The 26,107-nt window shown below is 47.2% G+C and overlaps 1 protein-coding gene across 3 annotated transcripts in view; it reads left to right on the top strand.

Moving 5' to 3' along the window:
* The window catches only part of SLC7A6 (solute carrier family 7 member 6), a 42,283-nt gene that overhangs the window by 5,782 nt on the left and 10,394 nt on the right, over positions 1 to 26,107 (top strand). For all 3 annotated transcript variants that reach the window (XR_003001550.1, XM_024733131.1, XM_024733122.1), the window contains exons 3-11: positions 3,896 to 3,948; positions 4,590 to 5,148; positions 16,534 to 16,659; positions 18,746 to 18,890; positions 19,549 to 19,672; positions 19,885 to 19,988; positions 23,040 to 23,136; positions 25,243 to 25,392; positions 25,511 to 25,694. Coding sequence is in view for 2 of the 3 variants with exons in the window: in XM_024733131.1 (XP_024588899.1) it covers positions 3,922 to 3,948; positions 4,590 to 5,148; positions 16,534 to 16,659; positions 18,746 to 18,890; positions 19,549 to 19,672; positions 19,885 to 19,988; positions 23,040 to 23,136; positions 25,243 to 25,392; positions 25,511 to 25,694 (1,516 nt within the window). In the remaining variant the exon portion in view is untranslated. The remainder of the gene's footprint in view (positions 1 to 3,895; positions 3,949 to 4,589; positions 5,149 to 16,533; positions 16,660 to 18,745; positions 18,891 to 19,548; positions 19,673 to 19,884; positions 19,989 to 23,039; positions 23,137 to 25,242; positions 25,393 to 25,510; positions 25,695 to 26,107) is intronic.

Here is a 26,107-nt window from a genome sequence, read left to right as displayed (position 1 = left end):
AGGTTCAGTAGTTGTGGCGCACAGGCTTAGTTGCTGCGCAGCATGTGGGATCTTTTACAACCAGGGCTCGAACCCTTGTCCCCTGCATTGGCAGGCGGATTCTTAACCATTACGCCACCAGGGAAGTCCCAGTCACAGTTATTTTAAATTCCCTGTCTGATAGTTTCAATATCTGGATCATCTCTAAGTCTTGTCCTATTGATTAATGATTAATGATAGTGGGTTGTTTTTATTGCTTTTTTTATGTTGCTTGTGATTTGTTATTGATTGTCAGATGTAATATGTGGAAAAGTAGAGATTGAGGTACATAGTCTTTATTCTGGGAAATGGGTACAACGTCTTCTTTTGCTAGCCTGTTAATTTGGGAGTTTGAGTCAGTTAGGAGGTGAGTTGGGTTTGGGTTTTGTTGTTGCTATGATTACCTTAGGTGCACCAGTGGCTCCAAATTCCTCTGGTGTTTCCTTGCCCTGAGGGTGGATTTTTCTGTGTTTATGCTCCACCCTCAGCATTAGGTCTTCTTTGTACACCTGTGCCTCAGCACACAGTGTACCACAGCCTTGTTGCTGGGTGCTTGCTAACCTGGTGGTGGGGAGTAGAGGGGTTCTCTGTTGTCTTGGTTCAGCCTCAGCCTTAGGCAGGCCCTATTTCCCTGGGTCGGGGGGGTTGGATCTTTCTGGGTGAGCCTGCCCTGTCTAATTGTCTGGACCAGAATTTCCTGCTCCTCCCTCAGGCAGAGAGGATTGTTTTATTTTTTCTTTCACCCTGTCCCAGCTGCCTTGGGAATGACAGTTTCCCCATTCCCCAGGTGTTTAAGATTTTTAGAGAAGGGAGCAGGTAGACCTTCATATTTTTCCCAGAGCAGTGACTGCTTTCCTTCTCCAGGCCAGCACTTCTGAGAGGCTTTCTCTGGCCTAGTAATTCTTGTGAGCACCCACTGAGGTCTCACTGGAGAAAACCCTCTAAGTGTCTACGGCTCTTGCTAACCCAAACTTGACCTTTAGTAATTCATTAAAAATTGTTCCTGAATTGAATTCTTCTTTCCTGCCTGTATGGTGGTTCCATTGTTCTCCCTCTGCCACAGGTAAGCCAGAACTTGCATCTCTCTGGGAGGTATCTGTTTTTCCTTAAATCTCAGTCTGGTTGGTTGGCCTGTAACCTCAGCTCTCTAATGATTTCAAGAAGAGTTACAATTCTGTAGATTATCTGCCTTTTTCTTGTCATTGGAGTCGGAGTGATGCTTTTCCCAGATTTCTACATCTTAAGTGAAAGTTAGAAGTCAAGGCAATTACATTTCATACTATTTTTAAATTTTCCAGTGAAGTGAGTTTACCTCTTTTTCCCTCCCTGTGATATTGTGATTATTTATTTGGTCTTTGTCCACTGTTCCTGTCCCACAGCTCTTATAATTTCCTAATAAGAGCCATAGAGGCATCTTTTGTTATAACATTTGTTTTGTTCCCAGTTCCTGAAATAGCTCCAGATCAGTGAAGGTTAAACGGATGTCTTTTGTTATTCATATAACCAGCCCCTTTCAACACACCTGAGTTTATGTTAATGAGGTGATTTTTTTGAAAGCATCTAGATCCTCTAAGGATGGGGGTTGCTTGTTGGGGGAACCAGCCCTGTGATTAGAGGGTTTGGAAGTTTTAGTCCAGGTCCGACCTCCTGGGAGGGGAGAGGGTCCGGAGATTGAATTAATCACCAGTGGTCAGTAATTTGATCAGTTATGCCTTTGTAATGAAGCCTCCATAAAGAACCCAAAAGGACAGGTTTTGGAGAGCTTCCCGTGCCTCTTCTCCATACCTTGCCCTCTGCACCTCTTCCATCTGGCTGTTCCTGAGTTATATCCTTTATAATGAACTAGTAATCTAGTAAGTAAACTGTTTTCCTGAGTTCTGTGGGCAGCTCTAGCAAATTAATTGAACCCGAGGAGGGGATAGTGGGAACTTCCGATTCATAGCCAGTTGGTCAGAAGCACAGGAAAAACGTGGACTTGCGATTTGGCATCTTAAGTTGGGTGGGGAGGGCTGTTTTGTAAGATTGAGCCCTTAACCTGAGGAATCTGTGGCTATTTCCAGGTAGGTGGTGTTAGAATTGATTAAATTGTAGCAGACACCAGATCTGCTGGGTGTTGCAGAATTGTTTGATAGAAAATGCACAGTCTGGTATCAGAAGTCCAAATTGAATACCTGGTAACCTCCTCCCCTTCCCCACCAGCTGGGGTCTGATGAATAGGGGGAGGCTGGAGTGACCACTGGGGCCAGGTTTCTCTGCTTGCCTCCATGTTGGGTTGAGTGGAAAAGGGCAACCCAAGTCTCTGTGCACTGACTTTTGTTTTTTAAAGGAACGTAAGGTGCGGTGGGGGGGGACCCCTTTCCCTCTACCCATTTTAGGTTCCTTGGCTGGGGCGTTGTAAATTAGACTGGCAAAAGACAGATTAACAAGAGAAAAACAATCAAGTTTATTAACGTGCATAGAGCATATACATGGAAGCACTCACTGATGAAAAGCCTGCACCTGACTCTTTTTTTTTTTTTTTTTTTATTTTTGGCTGCGTTGGGTCTTTGTTGCTGAGCGCGGGCTTTCTCTAGTTGCAGCGAGCAGAGGCTACTCTTTGTTGCGTTGCGTGGGCTTCTCATTGCGGTGGCTTCTCTTGTTGTGGAGCACGGGCTCTAGGTGCACGGGCTTCAGCAGTTGTGGTACATGGGCTCAGTAGTTGTGACTTGTGGGCTCTAGAGCGCAGGCTAAGTAGTTGTGGTGCACGGGCTTAGTTGCTCCACGGCATGTGGGATCTTCCCAGACTAGGGCTCGAACCCGTGTCCCCTGCATTGGGAGGTGGATTCTTAACCAGTGCGCCACTAGGGAAGTCCCTGCACCTCACTCTCTGTGAGACAGGCTCTTCAGGTGTTTCCTAGTTTTGTTTTCATGCATATCTGAGCTCACCTGACAGACACATGAAAACATATTTTCCCACGTGCCTGCATAGAGTCACCTTCATGGCTTGGTGCCAGGAGTGAAAGGAAAAGTGGTGCTGCCTTAAAGCCAGGCCTCATAATAAGCAGAAGTAGGCTGGCTCAACTCCTCTGGGAGTGAGGGGAAGGCTTATTAATGGCCCCAGAGGAGCTTTTTCACTTGGGCTCAGGTCTAGACTCTGGAGGGGTACTGGGACAGGTAAGGCAGGAGTTTTGAGTGGGGCCTGTGGAGATTGGAGTTTTCCCTGAGAACTATTCAGTCTTGAGTGGCTGTGGTTCACTTGCTCTGAGCTCCATGAGGCAAGATTCCAGCACATCCGTTGTTGTTGACTAGATGAGAAGGTTCTGGGAAGATGACATACTGATCCCATTCTTATTCCTGGAAGTTATCTCTGTGACCTTAAAGGACTGACTCCTGGGAGGGAATCAATTGGCTTACCAGATTCCTTTCTCCAGAAGATGAAGTAGGAGTTGGGGATCTGAATTCCCAATGCCTAGGGCACAGAAATTGAGGAAGAGAGAAGGTCCTGCTGAGTGCAGGGTCAGGAAGGTGCTTGTCTTCCTCCAACAGATTCTGGGTCCTTCATAGATAGGTTGGTGTGGGATCCAACTTCCTTGAGGTTTGTGGACTGGCCCAATGCTGATCCAAAAGAAGTAGTGTGCATGTATGTACGTGTGCACACCATCTCCCTACAGGATGCCTTCCAATGCCAGATCTGTGGATAAGAGGAGACTTATAGCTTTGTTTTGGTGTCAAGATTACTGGGTCCTGTTTTGAGGGAATCTCTTTGCAGCCCCAGGTGGTAGTGAGAGGCAGGCTGAGGAGGAAAGCAAATAAGCCAATGGCAGATGAGTCCCACATTAGGGTGCCCTTTGAATGTTCTTTCTTCATCTGGTTTTATTATGTTATCCTTCTCTTTTAGGCACTTTAGAAGAAGAAAGGTGTTGAATGAGCAAGCAGCAACGTGGGAGTGAGGTGGGTGTTAATGGACAAAGCAACACAAGGGTGTGTGTTTTCATGGATGTTCTCTCCTTGGTCTAGTCTCTGCAATAGCGATATGCCCTTGTCTTAGTATCTTCCTGGCCCTTCCGACCACCTGTTCATGTTCTTTGCTGGCCTGAGAGTAGCTACAGACCTCTCCACATGTGGCTGGACACTGCAGAAGTCCCTGTTTATGTTTGGGTGGAGGTGAGTGAGTATGGAAACTGAGAGGCCTATCAGGCTGGCTAGTGCTGTGAACCTAGTGCTGGGACTCTGGCAAGTTTGTAGGTTTTAAGTTGGTAAGAACAGAGCAAAACCTACACCTCAGGGAGAATCCATGCTATGGATAAACCTAATGCCAGCCTACCCTGGGCATCAAGACTCTTGTTAGAAGTCACCCTCATGTCGTGTCTGAGCCCTGTTGGTGTCTTTCCTGGGAGCAGTGGAGGTCAGCCTGCCTCCATTTCTCTGTATCCTGGGGTGGGAACTCAGACAGGCTCATTGTATTTAGGTCTGTGTATGAGTCATGCTGTCCCTACACAAGAGGTAGGCAGGGAAATCTGCCTGCCTTGCAGGTCTGAACTAGAGCCTTATCAGCCACTACCCTAGACTGACATACTTATATTCTTTGCCAGGCCATAGTAAACACAGGTGTGAAGGAACAATTTGCCATGGAAGCCAGGGAGCTGGAGAGCCCCACACCCACGTACCATCTCATTCCTGAGGCCAGCCGGCCCAGGGAGGAAGAAGATGTCAGCATGCTGCCTCAGCGGTCCACAGAAACTATGCAGCTAAAGAAGGAGATCTCTCTGCTGAATGGGGTCAGCCTGGTGGTGGGCAACATGATCGGCTCAGGAATCTTTGTCTCACCCAAGGGCGTGCTGGTCTACACTGCCTCCTATGGGTTGTCGCTGATCATATGGGCCATTGGTGGGCTTTTCTCCGTTGTGGGTGCCCTTTGCTATGCAGAACTGGGGACCACCATCACCAAGTCGGGGGCCAGCTACGCTTATATTCTAGAGGCCTTTGGGGGCTTCATTGCCTTTATCCGCCTCTGGGCCTCCCTGCTAATTGTTGAGCCCACCAGTCAGGCCATAATCGCTATCACCTTTGCCAACTACATCATCCAGCCCTCCTTTCCCACCTGCGAGCCCCCGTACCTGGCCTGCCGTCTCCTCGCTGCAGCCTGCATGTGTAAGTCTGAGGGCTTAGTGGGGGAGTATGCGTGGGGCTGTGGGTTATTTTTATAACGCTAATGGTAATTTATATTTGAACAGCACAATTTGCTTTTCTTTTTCTGTGGGGGAGAGAGGCATCTTACCTTTTTGAAGAAGCAATTTCACCAAAGTCATTTGTTCCTGAGATAAGTAAGGGTAAAGGATGGGGATGGGGAGAGTCTGAATCTGTTTGTGGCTTTTGGTGCCTCACTTTCCTTCTTCGGTGTCCCTGAGTTCTGTTCCCCAGTCTGTGTGACAGGTTGGTGCATGTCTTATATTTGTCTTAATTTGATTGGTGTCAACATCACTAGTTGTAACTTATCCCAGGTAAAACCCTCAGTGCTGAGGCGTTTATTCTGCTGCTCAGAAAAAAAAAAAAAAAAGTTATTTTGCTTTCCACCTTTTAATCTTAGACCAGTTTAAAGCCATCAGTGAGGAAATGGGCTTCTCTAGACTGGGGGGGTCCCAAGGCTTTATGTCCTGCAGGCTCACAGTAGGACCACTCCTTCCTGCCACTGCCACTCTTCACAGGCTGATCTAAGCAGCAGGCACCACACCAAAATGGCTGTTTCCCACTGGTGTTTCAGATTTCTTTAAGCTGACTTTGTAAACAGGCTCTGCCTGTGGCCAGTGAGGAAGGTGGCTTCTACCCTGTATTTGGTTTCTGAGGGCAGAACCTGAGATCCCAGTGGATCTCTCTTTATTTTCCTTTTTTTCTTATGAGGTTGTAAGGAGGAATTCTGTGTGAAAACACTGGAAGGGAGAGAAGATTATTGTGAACTTAGTCTAGTAAAACTAGTGTTTTAGCTGAGAAGTGGCCCAGAATTCCCTGTGTTCCTTAGCACTGTGCTGCCAGAGGCACTTAATTATACTCTGTTCTTTCCATATCTTTGCTTGCAAAGCGTTGGCAGTATGTGTAGTTTATCCACAGTGTTAAAAATAGACTGACAGTACCTTGGACTTAGCCGTAAAGGATTGTACAGTATGCTGTGACTCCTGACTTTAAGGAATTTATTAAAGACAGATGTTAAAAGGGAACTCTTCCACAGATACCCCTGGGAGGAGAGAAAGTGGGAACTCAGCGGTATATCTGATAGGGTTTCACCAGGGGGACTCTAGCCTGACTGAGCTCTCTAAAAAAGGGAATAATTTTCTGATTATAAAACATGTTCGTTCAGGAGAAATTTAAATTAGCCTCAAATCACCTATAATCTACCACTAAGACATGAGTACTTTTATTTTTTTAAATATTTATTTATTTATTTTGGCCGCGTCATGCAGTGACTGAACCCGCGTCCCCTGCATTGGGAGCGCAGAGTCTTAATCGCTGGACTGTCAGGGAAGTCCCCAGACAGGAGTACTTTTTTTTTTTTTAATAAATTTATTTTATTTATTTTTATTTTTGGCTGCGTTGGGTCTTCGTTGTGGTGCGTGGGCTTCTCATTGCAGTGACTTCTCTTATTGCGGAGCACGGCGCGCGGGCTTCGGTAGTTGTGGAGCACAGGCTTAGTTGCTCCGCGGCATGTGCGATCTGCTGGGGCCAGGGCTCAAACCCGTGTCCCCTGAATTGGCAGGTGGATTCTTAACCACCGCGCCACCAGTGAAACTCAGGAGTACTTTTTAAAAAAAATTATTTATTTATTTATTTTTTATTTTATTTTATTATTTTTTTTGTGGTACGTGGGCCTCTCACTGTTGTGGCCTCTCCTGTTGCGGAGCACAGGCTCCGGACACACAGGCTCAGTGGCCATGGCTCATGGGCCCAGCCGCTCCGCGGCATGTGGGATCTTCCCGGACCGGGGCACGAACCCGTGTCCCCTGCATCGGCAGGCAGACTCTCAACCACTGCGCCACCAGGGAAGCCCAAAATAAATTTATTTATTTATTTATTTTTGGCTGCGTTGGGTCTTTGTTGTTATGTGTGGGCTTTTCTCTAGGCTTTTGTCTAGTTGCGGAGACGGGGTGGGGGTGGGGGGCTACTCCTCGTTGTGGTGCGCAGTCTTCTTATTGCAGTGGCTTCTCTTTGTTGTGAGCCCGGGTTGTAGGCACACGGGCTTCGGTAGTTGTGGCTCGCAGGCTGTAGAGCACAGGCTCAGTAGCACGGGCTTAGTTGCTCGCGGCATGTGGGATCTTCCCGGACCAGGGCTCGAACCTGTGTCCCCTGCATTGGCAGGCGTGTTCTTAACCCTTGTGCCACCAGGAAGCCTGACATATGGGTACTTTTAATAGTTCAGTTATGTCTTCATTTCTTTCTGTTATAGAATTGGAATCATACTTTGCATATAACTTGATATTCTGCTTTTTAAACTTAGTATATCATGGATTTCCCCCCTTTTTGTGAAATGTTCTTCAAAAGAAACATTTTTTTAAAATAAATTTATTTATTTAATTTATTTATTTTTGGCTGTGTTGGGTCTTCATTGTGGCACTTCATTGTGGCATTGTGGCATTCTTAACCACTGCTCCACCAGGGAAGTCCCAAAAGAAACATTTTTTAAAGTAATATATATATATATATATATCTTCTTTTTTATTAAAAGGTGATGCATAGACCCTACAGAGAATTAGAAAAATGCAAAAAAAGAAAAAAGAAAGTTAAAATCACCCATGATTTTACCTCCCAGAGAACTATTGTTACTATTTGTGTGAAATACCTTCCGCTGTTTTTTTTCCTGCTTATCCATCATTTTAAAAAAGTACCCTTGATATAATACTCTTTGTGGTTTGTATACTGCATTTAAAAAATTTTAATATTTAATCCCTTTCACCAAATATTCTTAGAAAACAGGGTTTGGGACACACAAGTAGTTTCCAGGCAGTGTAATATAGTGGTTAAGATCATAGCCTCCCTTGGGAGTTCCCTGGTGGCCTAGTGGTTAGGATTCCAAAAGAAAGGACTTCCCTGGCGGTCCAGTGGTTAAGACTCTGAGCTTCCACTGCAGGGGGTGTGGGTTCAATCCCTGGTTGGGGAACTAGGATCCCGTATGCCTCTTGGCATGGCCAGTGGGTGGGGGGAGGGGGAAGATCATAGGCTCCCATGCCAGACTGGGTTTGATTCCAGCTTTACCATTGAGTAGCTATTGACCTTGGAGGAGATAGTTAACTGGTGCCTTAATTTTCTCATTTTGTAAAATGGGAATAGTGATTGTACTGTGAACTGAAGAAAACATGCACAACCTAAAAGTTGAGAATTATGTTTTATTCAGCAGACAAAACTGAGGACTTAAGCCTGGGGCACAGCATCTCAGATAGCTCTGAGACACTGCTGCAAAGAGGTAAGGGAGGGGCCGGGATATATAGGAGTTTTTGCAACAAAGACCAGGTAGTTGGAACATTAAAAGATTACTGTTTTTTGTTTGTTTTTGTTTTTTCGCTGCCAAAAAAATGGGATCGAACCCATGCCCCCTGCAGTGGAAGCTTGGAGTCTTACCCACTGGACCGCCAGGGAAGTCCCAAAAGATTACTCTTAATTAAAGAAAACCAGATATCTCATTAAGGAATTTAGCTCTTTTCTATGTATGGAAAAATGCAAAAGTCAGGGCTCATTGAAATCATTCCTTTGATATGTAGCTCAGCTATCTGGGGGCAGTGTCCTGTGGTTTCTCAACCTAAGTCTCTTCAGGGTGCACTGTTGGGGGTGGCTGCAGTTAGTGGGTGGCTGACTGCTAGGTGGCAGGCATCCGTTTCAATCCTGAGTTCCCTTAGGGCTCTCCGTGGAGCAGCGGTTTTGTGATCGCTTGATGGCTGCAACATTCTTTGTTTACTGATATGGCAGGCAACATTTTTCTTTCATTTCATTGATAGTACCTATCTGAAAAGATTGTTGTGAGGAATAAGTGAATCAATACAAATAAAGTACAATACTTCTCTCTGCCTGGCATACAGTAAATGCCCTATAATATCATTATTAAAAATAATGCTGCTGTGTAGAAATCATTTTCAGAGTTTCTTCATATTTTATTAGGATAAAATTATAAAAGAGAAATCCCTGTGTCTAAAGAATTAAACTGTTTTAAGTTTCTTCGTGTTTTACCCAGTTGCTTTCTAGAAGATTTCGTGAATTTGTACTCTTTTCTGAGCACCTGTGAGTGCCTGTGCATTGGTCCCTTGATGGCCTTAGGATGAATTCCAAGAGTAACCAAATCAAAGGGCACCTCTGTACATAATTTTTCACATAAAGAAGATTTTTGTTTGTTAAATCTTTTTTCTTTTATGATTTTTCCCATTGTTTTTTCTTAGGAAGCCCATCCCCACACTAGGAACTGATCTTTTGATTGGAGGAGAGACCTCACCTCTTAGAAATGCAGAGTTATGGTATCATATAACTTCTTTCGGGCTTCCCTGGTGGCGCAGTGGTTGAGAGTCCGCCTGCCGATGCAGGGGACACGGGTTCGTGCCCTGGTCCGGGAAAATCCCACATGCCGCGGAGCGGCTGGGCCTGTGAGCCATGGCCGCTGAGCCTGAGCGTCCGGCGCGTGTGCTCCGCAACGGGAGAGGCCACAGCAGTGAGAGGCCCGCATATCGGAAAAAAAAAAAAACTTCTTTCATTCAAATGTACTTTTACACAGATTACTCAGTATTTGCATTACCAAAACCCCCTATTCCAGAAACCAAGGTATTTCCATAAAGCGGGCCTGAGGGCGGGAAACTTGTCAGAGGTGGTGCCAAGTCATTAAAACCTTGTCCCATCCTAACAGATTAGGGTTTAGGGCTCAGTTTACTCCTCTTCTTGGAAATTAGGGTGTAGAATCAGGCTGATGTATCATCCAGCTAAGCTGGGGTGTCCTGGAGGGAGCCTCCTTGGACAGAGGTGGCACTGAGAGCAGCCTGGTCTCAAGAGACCTAAATTGGAAGAAACCAACTATGTCATAATTAGGGGAAAAAACAAAGATCTGCACTGAATGCTGGGTGAGGCTTGGGTAGGAGAATTATGTTAGTCTTGAAACTGAGACATGAGAGGGGTCCAGGTTAGTTGGGAGACTGCTTAAAGAAGTTATATCCATGCTAAGCTAGACAATTAAAGTTCCATCCTAGAAGAAAGGGCCTAGGCAGTCTCCATATACCTAACTCTAGGGCAGAGCTGCAAGCTGTTGGCCCACGGGCCACCCTTGGCCCACAGATATATTGGGCCTGCACAGAGTTCTAAATAATTTTGAATTACTTGCCAACATTTAAAAATCAGGACTTGCCCTTTCTCTTGAAAAATCAAAAGTTCTGGCAAACTTGGACCCATATTCCAGCCTCACACAATCAGCTGCATTTGAGTAGTGGTTACTCCTTTAAATGAAGCATATATTCTCCCATTGACTGCAGTCCCCAACTCCCTCTTGTTTTATGTCCAGACATTCTTGCCTTTGCTCATTTATATTACCTTCTCGGGCCCTGAAGGCATTGCTATTTCAGATCCTGGCTTCCAGCAGCCCTCCAGTCCAGTCCCAGGTTATACATGGCAGGGAGATACATCCAAGCAGCATTTTTTTTTTGGATTTCAGATTGTCTTAGGTACTCATTATGTCAGAAGAGTGGTTCTCAACTGGAGATGAGTTACCCCCCCAGGAGACATTTGGCAAGGTTTGGAGACATTTTTGGTTGTTGCAACTGCTGGGAAGGGGTGTTGCTGGCATCCAGTGGGTACAGGTCAGGAGTGCTGCTGAACATCCTATAATGCACAAGACAGCCCCGCATGACAGACTTATCTGGCCCAAAATGTCAATTGTGCTGAGATTGAGAAACTCATTCTGCTGTTATGTATTATGGGATCTGGGACTCTTCTGTGGTGGGTGGGGCCTCAGGCTGCCCGCTGAACTCCGTATGCTTAGGGGCTCTTATTCACTTATGGGACTGTAGGGGAAAATGGCACTTCTTGAGGTCCATAGGTCCTTTCTCTGACCAGGTGACCAGCAGTATTCTCAGTAGCCCAGGTGCCCAGCATTGTAGGAGTACTTGATTTGTCTGCAGAAGCGTGTGTTTCTGGCTTAGGTCTTGGTGCATTTATCGTTGTGGGATTCTGTCTGTTATGTAACCTCAAATACATCATTGGAGAGTATTTGCCATGAACTGACGTGGAAGTCAGTTCAGCACTGACACAGTGGCATCAGCAGAGGTGTGCTCACAGCTGAGACTCCATTGTCCCTGAGGGTTTGTTTGGTAAGGCTGACAGGGAAGGGAAGAGGAGGGGAAGGAAGAAGGAAAGGGAGACTGTCAAGTGTGAGACTGCAGTGAGGAAACACTGTGTGATGTATGAATGGCTTCCTATTGCCTCTTGCTGTCTTGGACTCATGCCTGGGCAGGGTTCCGAGTAGGAAGGATACTCTCCTCTATTTTGGTCAGTTGTTGCTATGGATAGACAGCTTTTATGTTCTGACAGTGACAGGCCTGAGGAGGACTGGCCTTGACCACAGTTGCTCAAAAACCCTGGATTCTAACCCTATGTATAGGTTGAATGTTTTGATAATAAGATTAAATATGTATACTTGTGGAATTGAAAACGAGGCTTTTTAAAAAGACATGTACATTATGTATTCATACACATGCCAAGAGGTAGCTTCTGATTCCAGGATCTCCACTTGGAACGGTTTACCTCTCCTAGACTGTTGTAGAACATTTCTCTCCTAAGAGAATTGTAGATGTTTTTTTCCCCTTCTTTTTCTTTTCCCACTTTGTCGTCATTGTTAAGGATTGCACTCCTCTGTCCTTGAAGGCCTGTTTGTGGGAGGAATTGGAAGGTTCCTTTTCCTCCCAGTGCTTGTAGGAGAAGGGAGCTGTGACAGTCAGCATAACTGGAACTACAGCTTCAGATGCCAGGCCATCTCCTCATCAGAAGGAGAGTATGAGAGTTGCAGTTTTGTCTGTGGGCACATGTATTACTCAGGATTAGTCTGGGTGTCAAACAACTGAAAACCAAAAGGAGCATGGCTCAAGCATGTTGAAATTTATTTCTCACGTGTTAGAAGTAGGCAGCGTGGGGCTAGTAGGATGACTTCATAATTCTTCAGGTTCCTTCCTTCTGTTTTACTGCTCTGCCATCCTCAGCATGTGACTTCTGGCTGGTCCAGGATGGCTACTCAAGCTCCAGTCATGTCTACCTTGTAGCTGACAGGAAGGACAAAGAAAGACACCTCTCACCCTTCAAAGATACTCCTATAAGGTCTTACTTATGCGACACTTTGCTTATATCCCTGGGTTAAGAACTTAGTTACTTGGCCATACCTGCCTGCAAAAGAGGCTGGGAAATGTCATCATTATTTTGGGCAGCCAGACTCCAGCTAAAATTTCTATTACTAAGGAAAGATGGAAGAACAGATATTAGAAGATATGTAGCCATCTTTGCCACAGAGAGACTTTGGGGATTTATTTCTGCTTAGGGATTGGATCTGGATCTGCTGTTTGAGTATTTCTCAGCAAAGAGCCCCTAGAGAGCCTGGAAGACCCTCACATGGGTCCCACAGTCATTGGTGCAGGCATGCAGCAAGGAAATGAGATTGGAGGAAGAGGGAAGGCGTGGATGTTTTAATTGTGGTAGTTGAGTCTGAGCGCCTGGCCTCCAGGCTCAGCCTGGCTGTCTTGTATTTGAGCTCTGGTGTAGTCCTTGCTGCTAGATGGGAATGGGAGTTCTGGGAGGCGGGTGGGGGGTGGAGTGGGGAGGTGGGGGATCAGATGGTGAAATTTTGTTTCTTAATTAGAATCAGGAAAACATTCGAGGGAGTTGGCTTCTGCTTGGTAGACTGTTCTCGGAGCTCTCTGTTCTCTGGCAGGGCTGAGAGTCCAGTGAAGCAAGCAGGGCTCCTGGGGCCAGCATTTAAGGATGCACTCACTCTCAGGTTTGCCAGGTTGTCCCCCGACAGTGAGTGCCTACTTAAATTTTGTGCCCTGGGCTCCTTACTCACCTTACTCTACTCCTAGTCCTGCTCCCTGGCTACATAGTGTTGTTGTTTTATAAATTTATTTTATTTATTTATTCATTTTTGGCTGCATTGGGTCTTTGTTGCTGCGCGTGGGCTTTTCTCTAGTTGCGGCCAGCGGGGGCTACTCTTCGTTGTGGTGCACGGGCTTCTCATTGCAGTGGCTTCTCTTGCTGCAGAGCACGGGCCTTAGGCGCGTGGACTTCAGTAGTTGTGGCTCGTGGGCTCTAGAGCGCAGGCTCAGTAGTTGTGGTCCACGGGCTTAGTTGCTCCGCGGCATGTGGGATCTTCCCGGACCAGGGCTTGAACCCGTGTCCCCTGCATTGACAGGCAGATTCTTAACCACTGCACCACCAGGGAAGTCCTACAGAGTGTTTTAAATTAAGTACTTTTATTGAGAAAGAAGTGTATGTGCATGGTAAGTCAGTCAAACTATATAAAATGGTATACAGTGGAAAAGTCTCCTCCCTCTCAGAGCTTTAGTCTTCCTCCCTGAGGCAGCTGCTGTGACCAGGCTTTTGTGTATCCTTCCATCTGGTCTTTGAGAAGGGGCTCTGCAGGGGCTTCCATTGAGGTGCTGCCTTCACTCATTGAATTCCCACTGTGTGCAGAGAGGCCCAAACCTTGGGGGCAGTTTGTACCCGGATGGAGGGAAGGAAAAGGAGCAGAACCCAGAGGAGGGAGTGCCTGTCAGTGGGCTGAGGAGTGTGTCAGCTTCTCTCCCCATTTTGCAGCCACATTTCAGTGCTACAAACCAGAAGCACAGCAAGCACAGCCAGGACATTGTGAGACAGCCTCTTTCTCCGTGTGTATGTCCATCTTTCTGTTTCTATTGCTCTTGTCTCCATCTCTTTGTGTCTGCCTCCTTGTCTTTGTCTCTTGTCTGTCTTGCCTCTGCCTCTGTCTTCTGTATGTTTCTGTGTCTTTCCTCGTCAACCTTTTTTTTTTTTAACATCTTTATTGGAGTATAATTGCTGTACAATCGTGTGTTAGTTTCTGCTGTATAACAAAGTGAATCAGCTATACATATACATATATCCCCATATCCCCTCCGTCTTGCGTCTCCCTCCCACCCTCCCTATCCCACCCCTCTAGGTGGTCACAAAGCACCGAGCTGATCTCCCTGTGCTATGCGGCTGCTTCCCACTAGCTATCTGTTTTACATTTGGTAGTGTATATACGCCCATGCAACTCTCTCACTTCGTCCCAGCTTACCCTTCCCCCTCCCCAGGTCCTCAAGTCCATTCTCTACATCTTTGTCTTTATTCCTGTCCTGCCCCTAGGTTCTTCAGAACCTTTTTTTTTTAAGGTTCCATATATATGTGTTAGCATACAGTATTTGTTTTTCTCCTTCATCAATCTTTTTCTCACAAGCTGCACAGCTTCTTACAAGCCGCTCTCACTTCTGCTCGTTTTTGTAGTCCTGCTTCCTTCCTCTGCTTTCTTGTGGCTTTTCTTCCTCTATTACAGGGGCTCGTAGGTGATTTTGACTTGCTGTGGCCCCTGACTTCGCTGCTGTTAGATAGGTTCAGTCTCTTGGTATCCTGACTCCATATTCTTGGGAGAGATAATCAAATAGGCTCAGCTTGGGTCCGTTGTTGGACTCTATCAGCCGTGATAGGGAAGGGGGAGCAATTCCCAAGAAGGGGCCTGGCAGGTACTTCAAAATATGCTTACTGTATTGCACAGAGGCCTGTGTATTACTGGTGGCTATTTATTAGGTAATCCTCATGTTAGCTGATCTAGGCTTAGCTTCACACAGTGAACTCTGATTAGCAGGCAGGTCCCCGGGAAGACCTGCCAGCAGTGTGCATTCCTTTGGTCTTATCCCTTCCCCCTTGGCCATCATTTACTCCCCACCGCCTCATTTCTCCCCCACCCCCCTGCCCCCATGCACCCTATATGACTGACTAGTAAGCACCCGTGTCATTTGCCAAAGTACTGAATGAAAGCTCTTAAAGTGCCATGGAGGCTGTTCAGCCACTCATGTTTATATCCACAGGCTGGCCCTAGGCTCTCCTCTCCATTTGAGTGGAGGAATGTCCAACTTGCTGAAAACTGCCTTGCTCCAGGGGATTGGCAGTTAAGCGAAAGTCATCACCATCTTGATTCCAACCAGGGTTGATGAGTTCCCATCTTTGCTTGGCAGTAAGCTTAAGAAAACAGTATGCTTTTGTTTCCCCCTAAGAATTTGTGGTCTCCTTGGGGAAGTACCACCCAGATGCCTGAGGGAGAGAGAGGAACCTTCTTGAGACATATGTCCATATGACCACAGCACAAGGTACTAAGCTGTGTGTGAAGTGAGAATGTTGTAGTGTTCAGGGAGAGAGAGCTCAGGGAGGAGCTAGCTGATATATTTTAGCAAGGTTTTACAGAGGAAGTGGGGACTGAGCTAGACCTTGAAAGTGGGAGTTGCTATTGCCTATGGCAGGAGGAGGAGGGGAGGACATTTCTCTCATGTGTATATCTGGCATCAGTAAGGAGAGAGTCTGGCTGAAGGAGAGAGTGCAACATGGGTAGAAGTAGGTAGACGTGGACTGGAGGATGAGCCCCCAAATTTTGTAATAGCATTTGAGGTTCTCGTAAAAGTTCTATTTTTGGAGGCTAGAGGTGTCACTGTGGAGGCCCTTGGATACTGATACTCTCCATGGATCAGAGCAGTTCCTATTTAGCAGGGGTAAGGTGGTGGGACCTCTAACACAGGACCCAGGTATCACTGAGGTACGTGAGGAGCTGGAACGGAAAGCCAGCAGTGCTGATGCAAGCCCACTTTTCCATGGGCCTATCTGAGAACTGGGAGGTTTGGATAGGAATGGGGGTGGGGAAGATCAGGGGAGTCTATGTAAGCTTGGGAATGGTAGTTAGCCTCTGTCAACCTCAGTTTCCTCATCTGTAAAATGAGAATAGGAATGTCTGTTCCGTGGTTGTGAGAATTAATTGAGAGGATGTATGTGAAATTGTCAGGCACATGACAGCCTTTTAAAAAAATAATTACATGCAAAACATTGTCTCCCTAACTGCTAGGTGACCTGCCACCTGCATTTAAATTGACCTTATTTGTTGTTGGGCCTCTCTTGTCCCCATTCTCTAATGTGGCCATGGAGAGGTCTTGTGCCCCAGGTGGTTTGAAACTTTGGGAATCTGAGTGGGGAAGAATGGGTGAAGTTCACCATTCCTGGGCCTGGGGGGAATTTCCAAAAATGGTTCGGGCTGTCAGAATGCATGAATATGTGGTAGTGCATGCCTTTGTATCATTACTTGTCAACATTGATGGGATGTTTTCCTCTCATCTGGGGCAGATGGGGGAATGTCCCCCATTTGCCTGTTCTCCTGGTTCTGACTGGTCCATCGGCCCCTTTGCCTTAGGCAGACAGGATAGAAATGATGCGCTTTGTAAAGAGAGGTTGGGCGTCGGTGCCCTCAGCTCAAGCCTGCCACTGACTTTATGGTTTTCTTCCTAGGTCTGCTGACGTTTGTGAACTGTGCCTACGTCAAGTGGGGCACACGTGTGCAGGACACATTCACTTACGCCAAGGTCCTGGCACTCATTGCCATCATTGTCATGGGCCTTGTTAAACTGTGCCAGGGTAAGAAGGGCCCCAGGTCAGAAGGAGGGTGGGTGACTCTGGGAGTTCCCCTGGATTCCCTGAGGAGGATGTGGGGACTCCGTTAGCTTTACTGCTCAGCTCTTTCTGTATATGTGCTAGACTGTGTCAGTGAGAACAGGAAATCTGTTCTTGGGCTTCTTGGGCCAGGCTGGTTTGGTCTAGTGGACATGAGTTAGCCCCTCCCTCGGGGCTGCTTTCCCTCTGTGGTGGTGGGGAGAATTGCAAGAAGCCAGCCGAAGGCCTAGGAGCTTTTGAAACTTGGGTTGTAATTGGGTCATAAAAGTAATCAGTGGAGATAGAGTGAGCCCTGCTCTGGCTCCTGCTTTTGGTCTGTGACCGCCAGTCAGTGGGGAGGAGGGCTTGGCCCTCCTTGAGAGGGGTGGGAAGTGTGTGGGAGGCAGGGAGATGGGGTCTGGAAATGAGTGGTTATTTTGCAGCCTTTACTTTTCATCTGGACTTGCTCTTATTTATCATTTCCTCCCAAAGTCAGCTCTCAGCAGAATATTAAAATATTGTGAAGTTGGCACTGACTTTCCTGCCTGTTGGCCTTAGAGAGCTTTTCATTCCCAGATCAGAGTAGGCTGACAGGGAGGGTAACAGGCCTCCCAATATTCCCTGCCCCTTAGAGAAGTCCTGAGGTGCCCTTGGCCAAGGATGTCTCAATCATTAGACAACACAGTTCTCTGGGTCATCTGTCTCTAAACTTGGCTGTGTTTACAATCCCCTGAGGAGCTGAGACTCCAACCTCAGACCTGTTGGATCAAACTCTGGTTGGCTTGGAGTTCAAAAAAATGTGTTTTGGGGAATTCCCTGGTGGCCTAGTGGTTAGGATTCTGGCTTTCACTGCCGAGGGCCCAGGTTCAATCCCTGGTCAGGGAACTAATATCCCACAAGCCGCGTGGCGCGGCCAAGGAACAAAACAAAACAAAAAAAGAAAAAGGTGTGTTTTTAAGAAGCGCCCTGGGTGAATCTTAGGCAGCTGGTCCAGTACCTGTGTGCCAAGTTAGTACAGCCAGCCGTCTGGATGTTCCTAGAGTCTCTGAAACATCTTGGGATCTAATTGGGTAGTTGAGTAATTCTCCCTCCAGGATCTGTGCCCTAGGGAACAGCTACTGTGTATGATGAGTGGCACCCCTGGGGTTCGGGAGTCTCTACTTACCCCCTCTTTGTTGCACACCCAGCCCTTTTTGCCACATTGGGGGATGGGTCTAGGCTTTCTGCAGTGGGTGACAGCAGGCTTCCTTAGAAGTCTGGGTCTTATTAAAAACCTCCAATGTGTCTAGAAGGTCTGTCTCCTGGACAGCTGGGTGCTGTTCCCTTGGCTTGCAAGTCTGCAGTCTCTGGAGGCCTCCAAGGAGGATGACAGATGTCTAGGCTGCCTCTCCAAAGGTGGAGGTGGCCCAGGCCTACCCCAGGCCCAGTGTGAAATAAGATCCCAGTTCCTTCGAAGCCTGTGATTTCCTGCTGCACACAACCATAGCCACTGCGAGTAGAGCAACAGAGTTCTCTCCATGAGACTGAGAGACCCATTTGACCAAGTTGTGGAACTGTCTGGGCCATGAGAGGTAGTTCCACAGGAAGATCTAATTGTTAATGAAAAATGACTCCTTTATGTGAAACAGGGTTCTTTCTAAAAATAAGAAGAACTGTGGGCTACGGTGTGGTCTCCCGCAGGAAATGGAAATTCACTAGGGCTTTGGAAAAGGTGTTATCAGGTCAGAAGGCAGCCAGGAATGCCTTTGTTTTTCTGAGATTGTCTAGTTCTACTAAAGGAAAATGAACTATTCAGAGGGAGTGGGTGGGGTGTGGGGAACTGGTGGTGGTGGTTCTTTTGGTATTAAATTGTTTTTGTTTTTTGTTTTCTTCTCCCTGCCCTCTTGCTTTTCCCTTCTTTTCTTGACCCGCCTCCTCTCTCCTTTTCTTGCCTCTCCCCTTCCTCTTTCTTGCTGCCCCTCCCCCTCCTTCCTCTTCTCCTTACACCTGCCATCTCTCCTGTCCTTCTCCTTCTTCCTCTTTCTCCTCTCTGTACCCCCCGCTGCCACCCCCTCCGCCTTTGCCCCCACAGGACACTCTGAGCACTTTCAGGATGCCTTTAAGGGTTCCTCCTGGGACTTGGGAGACCTCTCTCTCGCCCTCTACTCTGCCCTCTTCTCTTACTCAGGTTGGGACACCCTTAATTTTGTAACAGAAGAAATCAAAAACCCAGAAAGGTAAAGGTGGGATCTCACTCTCCCCAACTTGGCTGGAACTCCCGCTGATAGTGGGCACGCTTGCCATCTTCCCTCCCCTCCTCCCTCTGTCTCTCATCCCTTCTTCTTCCTGTTCCCCCTTCACCAGCTGTGAGGGATTAGGGGTGAGGACGGGAGTGAGTGAAGGTGGGAAGCCCCTGGCTCCTTGGCCTCATATTCACACTGGAGGATCCCCAGTGTCCTTCCTGGAGGAGAGGTCCTTCAGTGGGCAGCAGCTAACCCAGCTGGGGCTGAGATGTTAAGACCTTGCACTCTGGTGCTGACACTGAAGCCTGGGGAGCCAGAAGCTTATTCTGGGCAGCCGGGTTCCCAGCCTGGCCTCCAGTCCCTAGAGGACAGTGCTCCTCCTTCAGTGGGACCCAGTGGTCCCAGTGGGGTAAGGATCAAATATTGATCATGAGCCATCTTCACAGGGAAGGGTCTCTCTCTCTCTCTCTCTCTCTCTCTCTCTCTCTTTCTCTCAGGAGAAAGAGCCCGGGGCGTGGGGCGCATACTTCCCTTAGGCTACATGGGGAAGAGGAGTCAGCCTCAAAGATCCAGAGGCCAGGGAATTCCTGGGTAACTTTGACCCCCAAGGAGAGGTTGGTTCCAGGTAGTCCTATTTCTGTTGTCCTGACAGAAATTTGCCCCTGGCCATTGGGATTTCTATGCCGATTGTGACACTCATCTACATCCTGACCAACGTGGCCTATTACACAGTGCTGAGCATTTCAGATGTCCTTGGCAGTGATGCCGTGGCTGTGGTGAGTCTGTTGGGATCTCCATTTGCTCGTCATCTCATAGTACTGAATGGCTGGATCTTTGTTTCTGCTGCCACTCCAGCTCTGCAGGGCCAGGTGGTGGGTCTGTGCCAGAGGGCGGGCTGCTCAGCAGTGATGGCATTTGTCCTGAGAGATGCAGGAGGCTGTGGAAACCCTGTCGTGTGCTGAGTGCCCCTTCTGTGCTCTGTCCCCAGACATTTGCTGACCAGACATTTGGCATGTTTAGCTGGACCATTCCCATTGCTGTTGCCCTGTCCTGCTTTGGGGGCCTCAACGCATCTATCTTTGCTTCATCAAGGTACTGTGTTTCTGCTTCACTGATAACAGACCAGTATTTAATTCTCTGAGGCTCTAGGTGAATCCATCGGAGCCCTTCTTTCCCTTATCCCTCTCTCGGACATGCAGGGTGTGTATGTGTGTGTATGCATGTGTGGCCACGATCGTATAGTGGTTAGTACTCTGTGTTGTGTATGCATGTGTGCATGCGTGTCCTTGCCTTTGTACAACACTTGTGTGCTGGTCGCTTACGTTTCCATGTGAGATGAGGACAGATTGGTAAGAGGTAGAGGGGAAGAAGGCAGTAGCTTGGAGGAGGGATCCTGTTGGGGACCAGACTCTAGGCTCCTGCAGATTATGCTGCAGGCCCAGGATTCATTCTTGTAATAAATGATTATTGAGCACTTGCTGTATACTGGGTACTGGTACAGGATGACTCTGCCCCTCACATCACAGAAAACAGTGTGGCCGACAGGTAGGCTCCAGCTCTTTTCTGTGCACAGAGACTTACCTGTAAGAGCACTGTCCTTCCAGTTGTTTCATAGAGAGGACCAGTTCTGCCTTTTCAGGCTATTCTGCTACCTGGTCTCAGGGTTCCAGCACGTCCCCTCTTCTTCAGCACTTCACTTCATCACTTGGCCCTTCTCCTTGGTAGATGTTCATTTGGAGGCAGCTGTGCACAAGCTTCTCTCATCTTCACTTAGAGAAATCACAAAACAGTTTCTCATCTCCCCCTTCCTTATTGGACATACTTCTAAAGGAAATGGTTTGCATTTTGACTGTCATTCATCTTTCTACCCATAGGTAGGCTTCTACTACCTTAAAAATGTTCTTGTCAAGGGTGCCAGTGACTTCCTTCTTAGCCTGCTTTCAGTTCTTATCCTACTGGACCCCTGAAGCAAGTGATATTTACCACCCTTCTTCCTCTGAAACTATTCCCATGGCTTCTGTGACCCTCTGATATCTAAGAGGAAGTCTGCTTTCTTGATTTCTCTTCCACTCACCCTATAAATGTTGCTGTCTCCAGGGCCAGGAGTGTAATAGGCATTCAATAAATATTTGCCACATGAACAGATAGGAGAATGAATTAATGAGAGAGATAGTTTTGTCCAATTCATTCTTCTTACTAATTTTGACACCCCAGTCCATGTACTTGGGGCCTCTGTAGGGCAACCAGAGTAATAAAGAGACCAAGGCCTTGTAAAAGAATATGGTGTCAGGGGTTCCCTGGTGGCCTAGTGGTTAGTATTCTGGGCTTTCACTGCCGTTGCCCACTCAAAGATGATGTTTCCCATAGCCTCACCCTTATTGAGGCCCAGGACATCCCAACTGACTCTGCCAATTGTCCCAAAATATTTAGGTAGTAGGTATATTCTAGCCTCACTCAGCTATCTTGTGGCATTGACAGGATGAGGGTGAGGGTGAGGGTAGGGGACTCAGAGTAAGAATCTGGACCTGCACATGAAGTGAACTGCAGTAATGTCGAGGTAATGCACAACCATTTCTGCCTGTGTTACCTTCTTCACTTTCTCTTTATTACCCATGCAGCTGTCTTTGGTTTTGTACTAGACACCTTTGCCTCACCTTCACATCCTCTCCAGCATTCCCTCTGCATATTTCTCCTCTACTTTAGTACGGATATTAGCCGTGTGAGCCAACTTCAACATCGTGCCCTGTGACATCCTTCCAGATGATACCATCAACTCCTGTGGCTCCACCTGGATGGCCCATAAGTATCTCAGACTTCACATGCGCCCCACGTATGCTTTGTCTCCAACTGTGAGGTTGTGGTCCGTCATTCCTCCTTTCTTGGCCTCTTGGCCTCTTTTTGTTTTTGTCGGGGGTGATGCACCACACAGCTCGTGGGATCTTAGTTCCCCAACCAGGGATCGGACCTGGGCCCTCAGCAGTGAAAGCGCAGAGTCCTGACCACTGGACTGCCAGAGAATTCCCAGCCTCTTGGCCTCTTGATTTTTTCCCTTGGAGTCCACCCTCATCTCCCAGCTCAAGCGTGTGGGCACACACAGAAGACCAGCAGATTCGTCCTCTGCCAGGGTGTCTACCCTCATTCAGACCTCTTCTATTATGGGACCTTGTCACAGATGTCTGGCCATTCCCCCATACCTTAGCCTCTCCCTGCTTTAGTTGGCCTCAGTGATATTACCAGAGTCTCTGTGTCAAATCCAGTCAGGCTGTTACTTCAGAGCCACAGCTGGTTCTTGGTGTGTGTTCAGACTCCACAGCATGGCCTCATAAGCAGGTTTTTCCCAGCACTCTCCTCACACCTTATCCTGGGACTACAGGCATTCTAGCACCCACCTTCAAAGAGGCTATATTCTTTTATGCCTCTAAGCCTCTTTTGCCTTTGCCCATGCTGTGTCTCCACCCAACGCTCACCTTCTGGAAAACCCCAACTCTTCTTCCCAGTCCAGATGTGATCATCTCTTGTGAAGCTTTTTGTTCCCCAGCCCACCCCCAAGCCTGGTGCTGTGTGCTCCATGATGCTGCTGACTACCTGGATGGCGTTTCAATTCTCTGCTGCTCTGTTTCCCAGTCAGTAGGGCTCATTATGCGCAGAGAGAAAGCTTGGGTTGTCTCTTTGAGCCCCAGGCTCTCCCTGACTTTTCATATGCCAGGAGCTCAGGGAAGGTACATGGAGGGCAGACCATCAGAAGTCTGGCTGCCCTTCTTTAAAAAGCCATTATGTTATGTAGGAAATGTGTGGGGTGGCAGAGTGGGGTACCCTGGTGGGGTGCCAATGGGTGGGGTGCCAATGGGTGATGCCAGTGGGTGATGGCAGGGTGAGGTATCCATTGGGTGATGGTGGATTGCATAGCTGAGGGGCTGGGGGTGTCAGTGGGTAACAGTGGGGTTGGGCATTCATGGGTTATGGTGGAGACATCTGTGGGTAAAATGGGGGTAGGTTGGGTTGGTCATGCATAGAGAACATGGGAGGTTCCTGAGAGACTGCCCCCTGCTTTCTTCTGAAGCTGAGCCTGGTTTGTCTGAGTGAGGAGTGTGGCTGCACGGCTGAGTATAGAGATCCTCCTGACACATTTTTTTGTCCTTCCAGGTTGTTTTTTGTGGGCTCCCGTGAGGGCCACCTCCCGGACCTTCTCTCCATGATCCACGTTGAGCGTTTTACACCCATCCCTGCTTTATTGTTCAATGTAAGCTGTGCTGGGGAGTGTGGGGATTGGACGTTATCTGTGTGGTACTCCTGCCAACTTTATGAGAAGACTGTTTGAGGGGAGGTGTACTAGCTTCTTGGGATACTTCCTGAGCCTCTCAGTGTTTCTTCCTTTTTCTTACAATTTTTTAAAAATATAAAAGTAAAACATAGTTATATTAGGGAAGGCAAATACTACAAAAGAATGTAAAAGTGAATTAGTAAGATTTATCTATCTTTTGTCAGTGGCTTCCTTTTTTCCTCCTCCTTCTAGCTCCTCTTTTTTTTAAAATCATATTTAGAAAAGCCAGGCCAGTTTGTACACTAGCTACCTAGGGGCCTCTGTTCATATCATAGGCATCATAGATTTATATATAGTAGATAGCATTAAAGTGTTTTATTTCAACAAAACCAGTAAATTATTAAGTATTCTGACAGATTCTGACAGATGGAAGGAGTCCTGAAGGACTGTCATTTTCTAATTTGCACTAAGGTATTATTAGGTGTAAAAGCTAACAGGGACCCTGAGGAAGGCCTTACTCCAAGATTTGAAAAATAGTTCATTTCCTTGTCATTTAGTTCTTTCCTTTATGGTTTCATTACTTAATGTTTTGGATTCATCTGGAATTTATATTTTGGTGAATGGAGTGAGGTAGGCAGGCATTCACTTAATTTTTTTCTCAAATGGCTAGCCAACTGTATACATATCATTTATTGAATAATTTACTTTTCCGCATTTTTCAAATTTTTATCATATAAAAATAGCTAATTTTTAGAGTGCTTCTTATGTGCCAAGTACCGTGATTTGCCTCTTAAATGTACAATCATCTCAACTCATCTTTCCTCATCCTTGCATCGGCACCAAGCTTCCTTATTTAGCTTTATACTGAATATTTGAGAACTAAAGAGGGGCTGAGGGTACTTCTTCATTCCCCTCTCCCCCCTGGAATTTTCATCGCAATTCTCACCTGTTTATTTGTCTTGATGAACTTTTGTATCATTTTATCAAAATAACAAAATATCCTCTCAATATATTGATTGGGATAGCACTGAATTTATAAATTTAGGGCAATCTGACATTGTGTCTTGTAAATTAATCACCTTCTACCCCACTTTTCTCCTCTTAATATAGGGTCTCCTTTCTCTCTCTAGAATGGGCTCTTCTTGTTTTAAATCCTTTGTTGATAATTTGGGTGAAAAGACAGGTAGGGGGAACTCCATATTCTTGAAGTTAAAGCAAATCTACCTGTATCTCCTGCATCGGCAGGCGGACTCTCAACCACTGTGCCGCCAGGGAAGCCCTCCCGGTACCACTTATTGAAGAGACTGTCTTTTCTCCATTGTATATCCTTGCCTCCTTTGTCATAGATTAGTTGACCATAGGTGCGTGGGTTTATCTCTGGGCTTTCTATCCTGTTCCATTGATCTATATTTCTGGTTTTGTGCCAGTACTATATTGTCTTGATTACTATAGCTTTGTAGTATAGTCTGAAGTCAGGGAGTCTTATTCCTCCAGCTCCATTTTTTTCCCTCAAGACTGCTTTGGCTGTTAAAGCAAATCTAACCTTGTCCCAGGACTCTAGTCCCTGACTCCTGTCTTCTAGAACTCTTTTGTTCCAGAGGACAAATCCTGTCATACTTTTTCCCAGGGGGATGGTTCCATTTTGCTAATCTGCATTTCTAAGGCTCCAGGACAGCGAGATAGTTCTGAAGACATTTCCTCCACTTGTATGCCAAGTAGTTGGGACCCACGTATAACAGTCTCCAGAGGGCACACAGTGTGATTCATGTTGAGGTTGGTGCATTGCAGTGAGGAGGGCCTCACTGTCTGCCGTCAGAAGGGGAACTTAGTCTGGCTTGTTACTGAAGTGCTTGCAAAAAGAAGGGATGCATTGAGTGCAGGAAGGGCCCCCAAAAGAAGAAGGAGAGAAGGCCATTGTGAAGAATGGACCTATCTGATGCCAAGGGATCACTGAAAAGACCTGGAGGTAATCTGGTGAAGCTAAGTCAGCAGTCAGCAGATCTGGTGCTGACTGCTTGACGGTGGCGTCTCCTGGGTGGCTTGGTGGTGACAGTGCCCACTTCTCCCCAACCTCTCCCCCTCCAGTGCACCATGACACTCATCTACCTCACTGTGGAGGATGTCTTCCTGCTCATCAACTACTTCAGCTTCAGCTACTGGTTCTTTGTGGGCCTGTCTGTCGCTGGACAGCTCTACCTTCGCTGGAAGGAGCCCGAGCGGCCCCGGCCTCTCAAGGTCAGTGGCTCTAGGCTAGGAGGGGTGGGCCATCTCCCCAAGGTGACTTCTTCCCCATACCCCATTCTCCTGTTCCCTCATCCTACTTTATCTAATATCTCACCTCCCTTCATTTCAGCTGAGCCTGTTTTTTCCCATCGTGTTCTGCGTATGCTCCTTGTTTCTGGTGGTTGTGCCCCTCTTCAGTGACACCATCAATTCCCTCATTGGCATCGGGATTGCCCTCTCTGGGGTCCCCATCTACTTCCTGGGTGTTTATCTGCCAGAGTCCCGGAGACCACTCGTTATTCGGAATGTCCTTGGTGAGCTTCTCTTTGCCTATCACACACTGGCCTTGTGTGTGTGTGTGTATACAAAGACGCATGCACAGGTGGGTGTGGTGGCTAACAGCTTCCACATACTAGTGATATGCTGGAAGCCTGGCCGCCCCTTTTGGTCTTGACATGATCACTTTAATTCCAACTTTAGACTCGTATTTTGGGGTTAAAACACTCCCTCCTGAAAGTTCAGTCCATATAGCAAGACAAGGCGTCATGCATCAGACTCTCTGGTGGGGCATGGGATGGAGGTCAGTGAGGCTTGCTGGGGGTGAGCTTGGTACAGGGTACCCAGGGGACAGGTGGGGAGGGAACCACATGCTTTCAGTCAGCCTGTGGTGTTCAGACTGGGGCTGTGGCTAAATGTCAGTTTGCTAAATTCTATTCTCTATTTTCAT

The sequence above is a fragment of the Neophocaena asiaeorientalis genome, unplaced genomic scaffold (assembly GCF_003031525.2).
Source record: "Neophocaena asiaeorientalis asiaeorientalis breed wild unplaced genomic scaffold, Neophocaena_asiaeorientalis_V1.1 scaffold90, whole genome shotgun sequence".
Lineage (NCBI taxonomy): Eukaryota > Metazoa > Chordata > Mammalia > Artiodactyla > Phocoenidae > Neophocaena > Neophocaena asiaeorientalis.
This window is presented reverse-complemented; position numbering and strand designations above follow the sequence as displayed.